The sequence below is a fragment of the Lissotriton helveticus genome, chromosome 1_1, assembly GCF_964261635.1.
Source record: "Lissotriton helveticus chromosome 1_1, aLisHel1.1, whole genome shotgun sequence".
NCBI classification, from domain to species: domain Eukaryota; kingdom Metazoa; phylum Chordata; class Amphibia; order Caudata; family Salamandridae; genus Lissotriton; species Lissotriton helveticus.
The window spans coordinates 741347904-741363781 of record NC_136057.1 but is presented as its reverse complement, the minus strand read 5'-3'; the positions used below and the strand labels follow the sequence as shown (position 1 = coordinate 741363781).

Genomic DNA, 15878 nt, shown 5'->3' with positions numbered 1-15878 from the left:
CCTATTCCTTTCTTTTAAATACTTCCTCTACAGACTAGTTGGCTTGTGTCCCCCTGAGATGAGCACACCTAAAATAAGCCACCCTAATGCTCCGCAGAGAACCAGAAATCAGGTCCTTCAGCCAGAGGTGAGGGGTGCAGCATGATGCCAGAATGGGCAGGCCGCCAATCTAACGTAAAAAAAAAAATCTTCTGTGATGTCTAGTGGGGCAATCAGATTAGGTACAGCTCTGAGTTATACCCTAGAGGAGTAGAAAGACTGTCTTGGGGCTAGGGGTAGTGGGTGTGGCCAATGCAAAGACAGACCACTCCTCCCAACACATTCTCTTTTTAATGTATTCTATGCCTGGTGAGTGTCACACCCCTTAGAATATGCCGGCATAGATTTACAAATTTCACAGCACAAAAATTGAAATTTGTTGGCATTATTGTGGCACTTTGTTGGACGCAAAACCATTCCTTTTCAGCCTTAAATCAATGGGACCTGTTTTAGCACAGTATTCCACTTTGAAATAGGCATGTTTAAAGTGTCTGAGAGTGTTTGTGTGCTTTACCCTCCTTTGTGGTAACATTTTGGCGCATAGGTTAAGCCAAACACAATGGCACAAAATTGCTAATCATCCTGTTTTCTGTGGCATTGTGCTGACTTGGGGCGAGCGGTTCCAAGTCGCAGAGCCATCTGCTCTAGGACTCCAAATGTCTTGACATTTGCCAACCGGCGACCATAAAACACAGAATGGCATAGGAGCAGGATGTATGAGCCTTGAGGCACTCCACAGATGAGTTTACACCAAGGTCCAAGACTGAGGGCCTTCGAAGGAATAGGTCAACATCACTAATATTACAGACGCAGGTACCAACAACATGTGCATTAAAGGTTAAGTACAAACACTCAAAGTTTGTTAACCCAAGATGTGATGCAAGCATGTATGAGAGATCATAAATACATGCCTGCTTACTAGGAGCCTCGGGTATGAGAGAGATGAGCAGCTTCCCATAAGTCTTTCTAAACGGAGGTGAGTGTGCACAACATTAGAGCTGCAGGGTCTTTGTTCATGGCACTATTAACAGTGGACAGTCAATCCAAAATGAAGCATCCAAAAAAGTGCCACACCTGATTCACCTCCACTTCAGCCCAAGATCGAATGTAGCCCCCAGTGGCGGGCTCACCCTTCAAGAATTCCTCCTACGTCAAAAGACAACATTTCTTGGCCCTCTGAGCATTTTAGCATTTGGCAACTGCTCCTGCCATTCTACAAAAAGTACTTGCTCAAGAAACAGAAAAGATATTGCATTGTCATCATAAAGGTTTCATTTTGTACCGTGTTGATTCCCAAAGGAGGTTTTGCACTATACTGCAGTAGGTTCCACGTAGTCTCACTTCTCCTTTTATTAACTATACTGGACAAGCACAAAGAAGACTAATGAAACTCATTATTTAGAGCGCTGCGGAGAGGAAACAATGCCTGGAAATAATAACACGCCACCATCTCTCGTACAGAGGCACAACACTGAAGTCAGCTCTGCACACACTGATGTTGCTGACAGTGAGCCACGGACATACATTACAACCAGTGACGCAGCAAGGTGACAATGTACCTCAGTGTAAACGAGGAATGCAGGCCACTCCTGGCTTGTTAATAAAACAGAAACTTGATTGGTTGACAGTTGGCCCCTCATGCCCTGGTGCCACTGCACCAGCTGCATTATTGGCAACTACACTCCTAACTACAACAGTCTCTCGAGCGGCATGCAAATGGTGTTATTTAATGATGTCACACTTTCATATGTCTCCCGTGGCCAGGTGTGTGTGTGTGCACCCTCATGACTGAAGAGACGCAAGGCTAGCTGACAGCATTGTTTTGTATCAAAGAAGGCAACACACGTACACTCTCTCACAACATAATAAAGGGCCAATGCAGCCACACACAGACACCAAAGAGATGCCAGCTCGAATGCAGCCAATGTTCCTGGCACTGGGAAGTAGTGAACTGTTATATGTGAATGTCTACAGTGGTGCGGAGGGCAGAGCCACCCCTGCCTGTGAGCCCCGCTATTATCCATTACATGAACATATCAATGAAAAACTGTCACTATTTACCCAAGTGTTTTTTAACTCTGTATTTTAATGTATTTTGTGTGCTGTCTGCAGGGTTATTTTATTGTCAATGCTCTCGTGCAAAGTAAAGTATTAACGAAAGAAACTGCCACTATTGGTTCTTCGATCCCAACTTTGCACAGAAGGACAAAAGAGCAAAAGAATAGTGTCCAAATACAGAATTTGCCATTGTATTCACAAAAAACGTAGCTAGACAGGTAGATCAGTGAGGCGAAAGAGCATGCCAACAACGCCAGGGTATGCAGGAGGGTGAGCCCAGGAAGCACTTTAAATGAGCACCAGTTACCTTACACATGGACACATAGCGCGTGCCAACACACCCAAAGAGCTCGATGTTATACTGATTTTCTACCAATGGGGGACGTCACGGAAGGAAAGCGGCATATTTTCAATGTAAACTGAATTCTCTGTAGTCTGTCTTCCTTTTCACTTGTTCCTTGCTATCGTGCCATCTTTTCTAGCTCTGTCTGTGTAGCTTTTCTTTTCTTGCAGGGAGATTACGCAAATTGCCCAAATCACAGGCTGCTGTGCAGACGCCGATACTCAAACCTTGTTCCCAAGTTCTAAAGATGGCAGCTATGGCCATCTTGTTGGTATTCTTGTCAAGCTCTGTTTCACCTCTTGTTCACTATAACTAGAGGTGTGCTCCTCTGCACAAGCAGGAAGGCCACCCGCCATGCCCATCCTTGTGAAACAAGTACCTGTATCGCAATGGTGCAAGTGCACCTCTGGTTAACTTAACCAAATATATTAGGTATTGGTAACTATAGCTTGTTAAGTTATAATTACAGTCTAATTAGGTTTATTCACGCAGCCTTTATAACCATGCATGGGCGAATTTTGCGAATTGGCAATCCGCGAAATTGCATATTTACGGATTCGCAATCCGCGAACTCTCGCGAATTATGCGGATTTTTGTTTTTTTGGGTTTGCAAGTGTTTCTGCCGTTTCGCGAGGGTTTTTTACCAGTTTGCAAACGCAAACTTACTTGTCGGGTAGCAACGGTCGCGACCATGTTGTTTCTACGTCTGGTTCATCACAGCACCCTCTTTTTCACCACTGCCACCCTCTGTTTCACCACTGCCACCCTCTGGCTCACCCATGCCACCCTCTGTTTCATCACTGTAGATTATGGGGGGAAAAGCACACCTGCCCTGCCTCAACTGACATGAATGAATTAGGGGCTGATTGATTAATGTGTCACTGAATTTGAACTTACAGTTTGGCACCTGTTTCCTTATCTGTAATTGCTTTCTGTTGCAGTCTAATTTTTTTTAGCAGGACCTTTGTGGCATACTTGTAGCTATTCTCTGAGCCGGCTGTGAGGGTCAGAGCAGGGTCGTGGAATAGTTGCAAGTAGGCAACTGAACTCTGGAGGGGCCCCTCAGGAAGCACTAGAGGGAATGGTAACTAATGATAAGATTGAACTTTTGCACCTGCTGAGTGCTTTCAGTTTTGCAAAAATCGTTTTTCTGCAATTTCGCGCAATTCTCAAATCCAAATATCCAACAGCATCAACAAAAAGTAATCCTTTCAGGTCAAGATCCAAATGAAAGTGACCAGCACATGAACAGAGCACTAGGAGGAGCCTGCTGGACAGGAACAGGAAATTGGAGACTGTGGGGCACTTCCTTCTTCCCACCCCCCCCCCCCAAAATGGACTCCTTGCAAAAAAAAGTGCAGGCAAATGTCAACCTGAGGAGTTATTCTGATAAAAATCATCATTTTCAGAAGGTTTATGCTGCTTGCTGGTGGATTTCTTGTGCAGAATTGCAAATTTTGCAATTTTGCGAGTGCAAGATTGTTGCTGCCCGCCGCATCTACGTGTTCGCAATTGCGAACTCTCGCGATGCGCGCTGTGCAAGGTGGCCAGCCGCGATAACGTAATCGCGGTTTCCAAACTCCCGCGGCATCCCGCAGCAAGATCCAAAATGGTGCAGCACACGCAAAATATGGAGAAAAACAACTCTGCAAACGCTGAATGACGGTAAGTGAACACCGCGCGCCGCAATATTGTATCACCAAGCAAAAAAATCCACAGCGTGCGAATTTATGAATTTTCGGCAAATTCGCAAGAGTTCGCGGATTGTGAATTTGCCGAAAATCCGCAAATTTCGTGAGCGGAACGGATTTTACGCCCACGCTTATTTATAACCACTCACCATGCTTGCCCTATATACCCTTGTGCGTGCTGCTTGCTGTGTACGGCATTATTCACGTGTTTAAAAAAAAAAAAAAAACTGTTTACCCCAGTGTTTTGTTTTACTGTCCTTGCAAACCACATGTTGTGCACCAGGAGGTCATTGCACTCTATTGGCACATGCTTTTAAGGGACAAAGGGCCACGGTGGGTTAATTTCAGCTTCAGGAAAGAACCCATAGCCGTACAGCCCTTAGCCCATGACTCTCCCCACATAGCCACCCTCCTGCACAACATCTATGGCCCACCCCAGGGAGTGCCAGCAGTCGTGCTCCAGAGAATGGGATTCTGGAAGCTGCAGGAGATGCCGGATCTCCTCGTGGAACCCTATTTGTGCCAGACTAGGGTGCCCTGTTACATGTAGGGGTCAACAGTGCTGAGCATAATTTCTGGCTTTGACGGGTCGTTTGGGTCATATGTACACCTGTTTTAATGCGCTGCAAAAAGCAAATGTGCAGGAGTACACTCTTTGCTCTTCATACAGGGGCAAATACTATAACTAGCGTGTTGCATGTAATTTTATTTATGTATTACTTACTACCCCTGACAAGGCGTTGAATGTTATTAAACAACTGATTTACTGTGTGAGTCATTGTCCATCTAGAAGATGCTTTTAGTCAGGCAGTATTTTGGATTGCATCCCAGTGTAAATCCTGGTTCCTCACACCTAGCAGCTTCTGTATTGCGGTGCCCGTCTTGCGCCATTAGCACTAACCTGACACACAGGGTACAGCGTGGCATGACTTCAAAGGAGTATATGGAGAGGCGAGGATCCACTTACGTGCCCTCAGCATGGGTACGGTTGTGGTGGGCCATGCCATGGTACTTGGGCAGGTGGTGCAGCATAGCCGAAGATCTGGGCAATGTTTCTATGGCTGCCTCTTCTGACAATTGTCTTTGTATTCAGGTCACCATTTTGTCTGCAAAAAAGGTCTCCCACAGAAATATATGCCCGCAATATCCTGGGACGTCTTGTCTGTATTACGGCTGTATGGCGGCACGTAGTGACGTTTGTGCGTACAGCCAATAAGAAGTCACCATATTTATTCCATGTGCCAGGAGACCTTTTTTGTGACAAAACGGAAAATATTATGTTCATCGAGCTCCTTAGCTGCTTTCACAAAGGAGGGTCTGCCTAGTTTGATTTCTGACTGTCTTAGGCCCAGGAGTGGGGGCTGCTGCCCACTACCAGGATGGGCTGGCTACCTCACAAACCTTTAGTGAACTTTCTCCCTCCCTAAACCAGGCTGATTGGGAGTAAAATCGCCATTCTGCTCAGTGTTTCTTGGGCCTAGGGGTGGTGGGAGCCAACTGATGACAGGATGGGTCAGCCCCATATCTCTTTTTTAAATGTATTGTTCACCCAGTGCAGGCTAACTTTGGCCCAGTAGTAAGTGTTGTAGCCAGATGCCAATGCCGGGTGGACTATCCCCCCCATTCCTTTTCTCTGAAAATATTTCCCTTGTGTTCTTCGACAGGGGAGGCAGAAATACTGCTATTGCCCTTTGTTGAGGGGGACCATGTTTCATGATGGGTGCCCATTCCACAGTTTCAAATGCCTTGTGTTTTAGTGGTGTTTATACACCTTGCAGAAGGTATCCACAAGTGAGACATACAGATATAAAGGGGATACTCCTGTTTTCCAACTCTACCTTTACCATTGAGGTAGGTGCGTGGTGTGTGAGGTTTGTCCCGAGCAACGATCAAACTAAACTCAGCCAGAACCTTTAGTTTCCTTCTGCTTTACTTTCAGTCTCACATCAGTGATGTTAGTGTACAAGGTGTGCTGTGCATCACTGTCAATAGCAAAAAAATATCTAAGAGGTGCAAGGCAAAATATTGCTGCCTGACATTAGAGACAAGAAAGGGAAATTCCCTAGTGTTAATACTGTTGGAGCGATGATGCACCGTTTACTGTCTCTGTATTATACAGGTAGTACAGAAAATAGAAACACCACATTCTTTACACTGATTCACAAAATGTATTACAATAGTACAACAAAACTCACTGCTTACACTTTTGTAGTAACTTACACTTGTAACTTACACTTTTTAAGTAACTTACATTTTCGTAATATGTCGAGCACTAACATTGGCAACCCTGGCATTGAAACACCCTTCCATAGAAATTATTGAGGTAGAATCTTAAAATAAAACCCCATAGGAAATCATGGTAAATTAAGTTAGATTTTTGAAAATGTTAGAACTTTAAATAACTACAGTTTAATGTTATGATATATGTAAAGCACATGTTTATTATTTAATAATAAAATATGTAATTATCTTTTATAATTTAAATACAATGTAACACTAACTTTTATTTGAAAAAATTATATTAATGTTAATAAGTCTGTACATCACTTTTTGTATTAATAATGCACATGAAAATATATATTTTTCTTCTGATGGGAATTTTTTTTATTTAATCCTTAAAAAATAATTTCCATTCAATGTAATATAATTCTGTTAAGTGCTGTAGCATTTTTAAAATTTGTTCCACATTTAAAGACAATATATAAAATGAATTTACATTAATTTATAACTTAAACTATTTTTAATATTTATTTTCGAGTCTAAAAATATGACCTTTTCCCTATACTTTGACTATGCAGAGATCTCCACAATTACTGCAGTCTTGCAAAATAACAGAATAGAGACTGAGGATCAAATTTGGCTCCCGATTTCCAAAGTTGTAAGCTCTAGCTGTAAAGTCACCTCCTCTCCCTGTTGAGGAACTACCTTGGGAGCTCCACTATTGAATATTTAGAATAGTGAAATTATACTTATATCAATGACTCTGCATGAGAAGTATAGTACCTACACCAGATTGGGGAAAACTGATACTCACAAAATAGACAAAGGATTAAAGAATGAGAACGTTGCCACTGGATCTTCATTTTCAATCTATTATTTGGTCACAAGTTTACCCAGAAATTATCTAAGTATTAAATCTTAACTTTCTTCTCATGAACATCACTTGGGATGGTTAGCCTCATCTCTGGTTGCTCAACCAAAGGTAATACTACTATTTTCTAGTGATATAGATAGACAAGAAAACAGTGCTTACATTGTAGGCCAGGTATTGTCTGACTTGGGAAATTTGAGTAATTGTCATAAATATCTAATTATAAGCTACTGTTTTTAAACAATGTGGATTAAACAATTGGATGTAGAGTTATTATTTGAGAATATGTATTAGTTTTTATGTTAACAGGACACTTGGCTGACTAGATTGGTTTCCTTGAAAGGCCACATAGAGTTTGAGTGTCTAGATGTTCCTAGCCACCATGGGTGCTCTAAAGATGGAATTTGCAGTTAAAGAGGAAATACCTTTAGTGGGAGGTTTGAGCAAAAAATTATTGCTTCCATAATGAAGAACAATTGTTAATTTTTGTCCTGTTCTTTAGCATGCAGGGTTACAAAAGTACAATAGACTGCATTATCATCAATACACAATGGGAGAACTGAACTGACAATTTATATTGTGTGAACATAGATTCTAATGTATATAAGCATAACAGACTGAATGAACCCGTTTTACCAGCTTTAACAATTTCGAAGACTAGAATTAGCAATGCTATATATAAAGGGTTAAACATGCTCTTGAACCCCTGGGCCCAAAAAAGCAAATTTTTCAATGTTAAATATGAACCTCAAATTCCTAACCAATAAACTCATCATCCTTTGGAACTTATTCTTGCAGAAGAGGACTATTCCAACAACTTGGCATGGCAGTTGAAATTTTCCAATTTTTAAAAATGGTTCTGAGACAGACCCATCTAATTTTTGCATTATTTACCTCCTCCATTGCAAATGAATATTTTTGTTTTACTGATCCTGCAACAAATGCCAGCTGAGATAGATGATAAGGGCATTATACCTTTTGAACCAGGAGGATTTGGATATCAAGCATTTACCATTTTATCACATCGTCATGCTTAGATAACAAGTGTATCCATATTGGAAAAAATCTGTACTATTGCGTAGTTGATTGAGTGCATTTGATATAATACCGCAAACCTCTTTATGGGTGAAGTCATCAAACTATAGAATAGTTAAAGGGTCTTTTTTCTAGATCCAGTGGTTTCATAATGTGAACTGGGTTAAAGTCAACTTCTGTAATTCTGGAGTTAGTATTCACTGTGTATCTAATCAAAGTGGCCTGAAACAAGGTTGTGTACCAGCTTTTACCATATTCAACCTATACTTGGCTGATTTGCCTTTAGTCTCAATTAATCAGACACCATTGGGGTTTTAGAAGTTTATTAGCAGCTTGATGACCTACACTGCAAACAACCACTGCACAATTAACCTGTCAACACAAAAGTGTTGATATTTGGCTGGAAAGATTACAGATTCAATTGGTATTATTTAGATAAACATTTTGACAAGGGGAAACATAAGGTTATCTTGGAGTGACCCTGAAATTCCTATTAAGTTGGAACAGTAACTTTATGCATTTGATACTAACAGCGCAGCTGATAAATTCAGGCTTACTGTTTATGGCTAATAGTTTTGCGGATGGTTTATTGTTACCAGTTTTTGGGCTTTAGATGTTGGTGATAAACTAAATTGTATAAAATGTAATGCTCTGAGATAGATATTGCATATACGAAAAGGTACACCACAGCTGCCGTCGAGATTAGAGCTAGCTAGAACTGCTCTTAACTTAAAGTGTACATTGCCTGTTGATCTCCCGTTTGATTTAGTCTGAGATTAAAAGGACAGTTTCTCCATACAAAGGCCGTGTGTTGCAAATATTTTTAAATTGTAAACTTTCCTGAAGACATATTTGTAAGCACACTTTACTGTAGTGATTAAGGGTCAAATAAATTAGTATCTATCAATGAATCAATCAATCAGTATTTGTAAAGCCTGGCTTATCACCTCGGAGGTTACCCAGGCGCTGCAGTCTTGGTGAGCCTTAGTCGAGAGCCAGGTCTTGAGTCCCCTCCTTAAGTCGGCGAGTGAAGGGGAGGCTCAGAGGCGGAGTGGGAGGTCACTCCATTACTTAGCGGCGAGGTAGGAGAAGAAACAACCTTCACTCCGATCAAAACAGCATAACATCTACTTTAAGTTTTGTGGATTATATTTCATTTTTAACAAATTTAAAAACAATGGGGCTTATTACCAAGGGTGGCGATAGGCAATTATCGCCGGTTTAGGGGCCGTTTTTGGCCGCTAAGCGGCGATAATTCTATCGCTCTATTAGCAAGCTGTCGCTAACTGATCTTAGCGGCAGTTTTCTGCCACTAATGCGGCAATAATTTTATCGTCTGTCTTGATAATGTGCCCCTTGATTCTTTCAGTTCCCATACATATTGGATAGAAGACACCTCTCTCTTTGGCTAGAATCAGTTTTCAGTGCTATAAAAACCCCTTCAGTTTCTGTTCCCCCGCTAACGTTTTCGTTTATACATTCATTCATTCATTCCGAAAATACTTATTCAATTGCATGCTCACCCAAAATTAACTGTGTTGTAGACCGTATATTGCTTAAGACGTCAGTCAATAGTTTGACTACTTCGCGTTTTATGTTACTTCACCCTAATGCAGATATTGAACCCTGAATAATGACAATCTCGTCTATTGAAACACAATCATCAAAACTCCAGAAGTCACTGGAACCCGAGGGTCTGCCCTATGGTAAAACCGTGTGCTTATTTTCGAAGGCCAAGTGGTTTCTTAGCAATCCTCTCAGCAAAGTAATCCTTTTGACCTTTTACTGTTAGTATTCTCTTCTTGTAAGGACAAAGGGCAGTGAACAGACACTACTGCCTTGCTGAGAAGCAGCCAATTAAACACTTGTGTGTTTTTATGAATGGGTCTTTAAGGAAGAAAATAGTAAGCCTTTGACCTAGAAACTACTCATGAGGAACTGTGAGCAAAATTGGAATACTGGCGCAGTAGAAGAATATTTCATCCAAAAAACACAATATGCTTTTGTGTATGCTATTCAACAAATGGATATCACGACAAAAAAGTTGAGACATAGATGATTATGGAAATCTATTCCTCGATATTGCCTATAAATAGTGAATTTTTTGCATGAATGGTTTTGCATTTTCGCATACAGAATCCATTTCAAGGTTCATTCTCATTAAGAGAGCATTCAGCATTGCACAATTAGTGATATTCATCGGGTGAAAATAGGTAGTGGAATTCCTACCTGTTTCACAGCTGAGACCTGTAAATCCCTGAGAACATAGACAGACATTTGGAGCCACACAGGTGCCTCCATTTCTGCAGCCATCTTTGCAAAAAGCTGAAATAGAGTGAAGGCACCTTTGTAAGTGGCATTCGAAGGGTTACCCAGTGTCCTGCCTTTCATGTTTATTCAAAGTGATTTAATATTAACAAATTGTCACAAAATGTTCTCAGATAATTACTCTGAATCAGAGCCAGCAGGTTCTATTAGAAGTTAATAAATAAGCAGCACAAATTCACCAATCAATAAGCGTCATACAAAATATACAAGTATGGGCAGAAATGCTAATGCCATCAATGCTAAATTATACATTACATTATTTCCTGGAAAGCAGTAGCGCATCACTTATATTCAAATATTCTATTTAATTCAAAGCCAAGGTATAATGCTTGTATCTTCTGAAAATGTACCTTTGCATACAGTCCCATTTCCTGTGTACCCGAGCTGACAGACACAGTTGTGCCCTCCCACAGTATTAAAGCAGAGTGCATTTTCATCACAGCTGTGTTGGTTTGTGGCACATTCGTCATGCTCTGAAAATTAAAAAAAAAAGAAGGGTCAATGTTAAGATGTATTTATAAATATGCACTTTGTATTGATATGGCTTATGAGTACTGATACTATGAAAGCATTTAAAAGAGTTTCTTTTAAAGCACTCCATGTCAACTATTGACATTGGCATGAGCTATGTGATGCATTCAATTATGCAGTAAAGAGTATTTCTCTTTTTTTTTACTAGGTCCCATAGGGCTTTGGGAGGGGCGGTCGACCAGCAGCAGGCCTGCCCCTCCTGGGGGGTTTTGGCCCGGGGGAGGGCAGCCAGCACCTCAGTTGGGCTGGTTGGGCTTTGTCGGCTCCTTTTGGGCTGGGTGGGCTGGTTTTGAGCTAGTTTTGGGCTAGGGGCATATTTAACCGGACATTTGGGGAAACTACCCACCATTTTGGTGGTAGTGACCCAGCAGCCGGGCGTAGGTGACCTGGGGTTTTCTCTGTTTTCCTTCCCGCTCGACCTTTGTTTCTTTTCTTCTGGAGGGTTTGTACTTGGTTGTAGGGTTGTGCAGGATGGGGTTTGACGAGGTGGTCTTGTTGGGACCAGGTGCATTGGGGGGTTATATTGTATGGGGTTTTCATCGCTGGAGCAGGTGCTGGTGTGTTTCTGTAGGCCTTTTTGGTGGCTTTTTTCCTAAAAGTGCAGGGGAGAGTTTATGAGGTCTGGGTTTACAGTTGGGGTAGATATAAGAAGTTATATAGTTAGGTAGGTAGGAAAGTTGCAGGGGGATCAATATTTAGGGGTTGGGGTGCGGGGTATAACCGATCATATACTGAGCGATATTCCTCAACTTTCACAAGTTACATATTAAATATATAATCATGGCAAATTGGCAATTTAAAAAAGGCTGTAGGGACGACCCTGCCAACTACCGCCCTATAAGCTTGCTCGATTCCACCCAGAAGGTAGCAGGCAAAGTAGTTTTAGGGAGGATTTTGCAGTGGGTCGAAGAAAATCAGGTTTTGTCTGACTTTCAGGCCGGTTTTAGATCGGGAACTGGCACTATTGAGCAGACATTCCGACTACTAATGCTCTATTGGAAAGTGGTCATACTGGGCAAAGGCAGTCTGTATCTCGCATTTATAGACCTGCGGACTGCCTTTGACCTAGTCCCACGTAACCAATTGTGGGCTGTCCTAGGGGGTTTGGGCATCCCCCCGTACTTGCTGGCCTTGCTTATCAAGTTCCACGATAGCGACTTTGCACAAATCAGATGGGGCGCACAGGGCCAAAAAACATCTCGTATCTCTGTAGACAGGGGTGTCCGCCAGGGGTGTGTGCTAGCCCCCACTCTGTTTTCACTCTACCTAAACGGAGTGGTGGAGCACCTCCTTAAACATCCAGCAGACGCACCCTCCCTGGCGGGCAGAAAGATACCAACTCTCCTGTTTGCAGATGATACCCTGTTGATTTCGAAAACCCCGTTAGGCCTCCAAACGTTGCTTTCAAGGTTCCAGGATTTTTGTGACTCCAGGGGTTTGGCTATTAATATAAGCAAAACCAAGTTCCTGGTCTTGAATCCCCCTAGGAAGGCAGTCCATCCTCCAACCCTTGACTTAGTTCCACTCGAAAGGGTAAGGGAATTTGATTACCTAGGCATCCGACTCTGCGACTCTATGAGTTGGAAGGCTCATCATCAAAAAATCATTCTGCCTCATAGGAGGGTCACAGGGGCATTATTAAAAGAACATCGTGCCTCACCCCTAAAACCCATTGGGGTGATATTAGATATTTATAGGGCAAAGGTGGTGAGTGCGGCGTTGTACGGGGCAGAGCTTTGGGGTACGCAGAAATTTGATACCTTAACTCATCTTGAGAACAAATTTCATAAAGATCTAATGAGGTTACCTCACAGTACTCCCACTCTCCCCCTCCTGCTTGACACAGGTACACGCCCCATATTCGAGCAAGCAAAGCTACGCCCCCTTTTACTGTGGGCTCGAATATGGAATGTACCAGAACTCTCAAGCTACGCAGACGCCCTGCGTGAACTCCTCTCAACCCCGGGCTGGCATAAGGTTGGTTGGCTCACGGAAGTAAAGCGCCTCCTTTGCGAACTGGGCTTGGGAGACGCTTGGGCCAACAGAACTTCTCCACCTAAACAGCTGTTAAAGAAATTATTCTGGTCTTGGGTGGCAATTGAGAGAGCGAGTCACCCTAAACTTTGCAGATCTGCTGATGATTTTTTGCTTATTAAAGATCTCCCCATTAGAGAACCTTACCTGGACCTGATCTCCAACCCGATGGATAGGGCATTGTATTTTAAATTCAGGGTTGGAGTCCTCCCTCTAGGAAAGTGGACAGCGAGCTGGAAACCACCCTGGCAAACCATTTCGTCCTGCCCTTTTTGTGTTAATAGGGTTGAGTCCATTGCCCATCTAATGTTTGAGTGTCCAGCGTATGTTGCACATGTAGATGGCTGAAATCTCTTTGCATGAGGCTGGGCACCCGGTCTCACTTGGAGGCCCTAAAGCTTCTAAGATCGGATGCTCGCCCTCTGTTTGCATGTTGCCTGGCAAAATTTCTGGGCTGGGTATGGAGGATAAGATCAGTGAGGAAATCGCTCCTCCAGTAAGGTCACCCACCCTGTCTCAATTTGTTTTTGCCATTGGATGCTGTGTTCCCATCCTTTTTATGCTTGTAAACGACTGTACATTGCTGTTTATTGTATAATGTGTTTTAGAGGGTCGTATATTTTAACTTGTTTTGTACTGTAATGCTTTTAAGAAATGACAAATATTTCGAAATAAAGCTATACAACAACAACAATATTAAATATATAATCATGGCAAATTGTACCCTCCCAAAACTGCATAACGAAAATATACCTGAAACTCAGTGACCTGACAGAGTTCACCAGGGAAATACACTTTGGAGTTGAAAGTTACACAGAATGTAGATTCGCATATCTATCACAATCAGAATATAAGTATTCAGAACCAAACTCCACATCGGATATATACATTCTGTATAACCCCACAAATTCACTGATGTTGCTCTGCCACAACATTTTTCCAAATACAATTGTGGAAAAAACTAGAAATATATGAAGCTGGAACAAATGCTCTTTCTAAAACACCAAAAAATAGAAGCATATCAAATGTCAACAAGCATTTGCAATGCAATAGGTCTTGCATTTGCGAGAGTTTGAGCTATTGGCATTATAAATTATAATGTCTGTCTTTTACCCATGTGTTTTGGTTTGGAGTGGTGTAGATGTATCTGGTTTGGAGGGGAATTATATGGGTTGAATTGGAATTGTTAGTTGTGTGGGGTGGAATTGTGTGGTGTGTAGTGTATTTGTGTATTGGAATAATTAGGTATGGTGAATAGATAGGGGTGAGAGCTGCACAGAATAGATGGAAAGCAAGTTAGAGAGAGATATGTAGTGTGTGCATGAAGTTGTGAACGAACTCCAGACAGAGGAGCAGAAAGAGTGTGTGAGAAAGAGAGAAAGAACAGGAGAGCAGGCCACAGATGTATAAGAGGGTGCACCTGTGTACACAGAAGACACCCCAAGAAGTGGAGGAAAGCGTGGGTTTGAGGGATAAAATCTTCAAAAGGTACAGGAAAGAAACTGTGCTCGAAGACCTGAAGTAAACCATTATGAGAGGCAGGAAGAGTGCGAGTGAGAGGTATGAGAGAGAGAGGGACGAGTGGGAGGGGTACCTGGGGGAGGCGAGGGGTGGGCCGGTGCCCTGCGCAATGATTTACAAGAAGGCAGCATGTGTGAGCAGGAATTATAGAGAGGAGAGATGGAATGTGAGGTCACAAAAGAGTAGTGCATGAGATGCTCAGAAGCATGACAAACCAAAGTATGGTTGAGAATTATAATCACATGAAACATTTTGTATGTAATACTTAGTATGGTGTATGCTGCTCACAAACACGGGAAGCCTTGTGTGGAGAAAGCTTTGAAACAGAAGCGTAGGGCATAGAGGCTCATTAATATGGGATACTAGCATGAGATGCTAACAAACAAGCCTTGTGAGTGAGACACTGTGTGTGATTTTACAACACATGGGAATCCTGGTGTCAGGTACAAATGTGTACACTGTGAAACACTTACAAACATAAGCAGCCTAGAGCTTGTGAGGCTCATAAACACAAATAGAAGCTCGTGTTGGCGAGTCTAACACTCTTGAGACACCTGGTATGTGACCCAGATGCGATTGAGAAGCATCTGGGGAAAATACACACAAACACAAGAATCCTACTGTGAGATACTCAGAAACATAGGTGTGTTATGTGCAGTTCTGAAAAAACAAAGTGTGAGAGCTGAACACAAGCATCATGCAGGCACAAGAACCATGGTGTGTGAGATGCACACAAACACATGGAGCCCAATGTGTGAAAAGTATAGTGCGTGCAATTCTCACAGACATGCAAGTCGATCTGATCATCCCCACCTTCTTCACTGTATACAGGGGCCTGTGTCATCTACAGAAGCCAAAAGGGTGAGCGACACAAGAACTGCAAAGTTCACTTACAGTACTAACCTTTTTATTAGAGAAAATAACCCCTTGTGGTTTGTAAATTTGAGTCATACAGCGGGAGCGATTTAATAGGGATTTTTTATATACCCCTCCTACATATATGTGTAGCCATATACACTAATTATTTTATTGCTGAACACAAGCAAACAGTAACAGAGGAGGAAACCTAGAAACAAATAGTCCTCCAAAGAACAGATAAAGAACCATAGCGTAATGAGACAGTACTTAGTCCCTGCTCCTTGAGAGAGACAGGAGACACAATGAGGCAGAACTGACCACTACTAAGCAAGGGTTTTTAGAGGCCACT

General features: G+C 42.2%; 1 protein-coding gene across 5 annotated transcripts in view; it reads right to left on the bottom strand.

Annotated features, from left to right (window-relative positions):
• NELL2 (neural EGFL like 2) overlaps positions 1-15878 on the bottom strand; it is a 1115698-nt gene that overhangs the window by 286794 nt on the left and 813026 nt on the right. For 4 of the 5 annotated variants that reach the window (XM_078674276.1, XM_078674273.1, XM_078674275.1 and 1 more), the window contains 2 exons: positions 10936-11058; positions 10487-10582 (listed from right to left, as the gene is read on the bottom strand). In XM_078674276.1, coding sequence (XP_078530402.1) covers positions 10487-10582; positions 10936-11058 — 219 coding nt within the window. The remainder of the gene's footprint in view (positions 1-10486; positions 10583-10935; positions 11059-15878) is intronic. The other variant, XM_078674277.1, reaches the window with a different exon arrangement.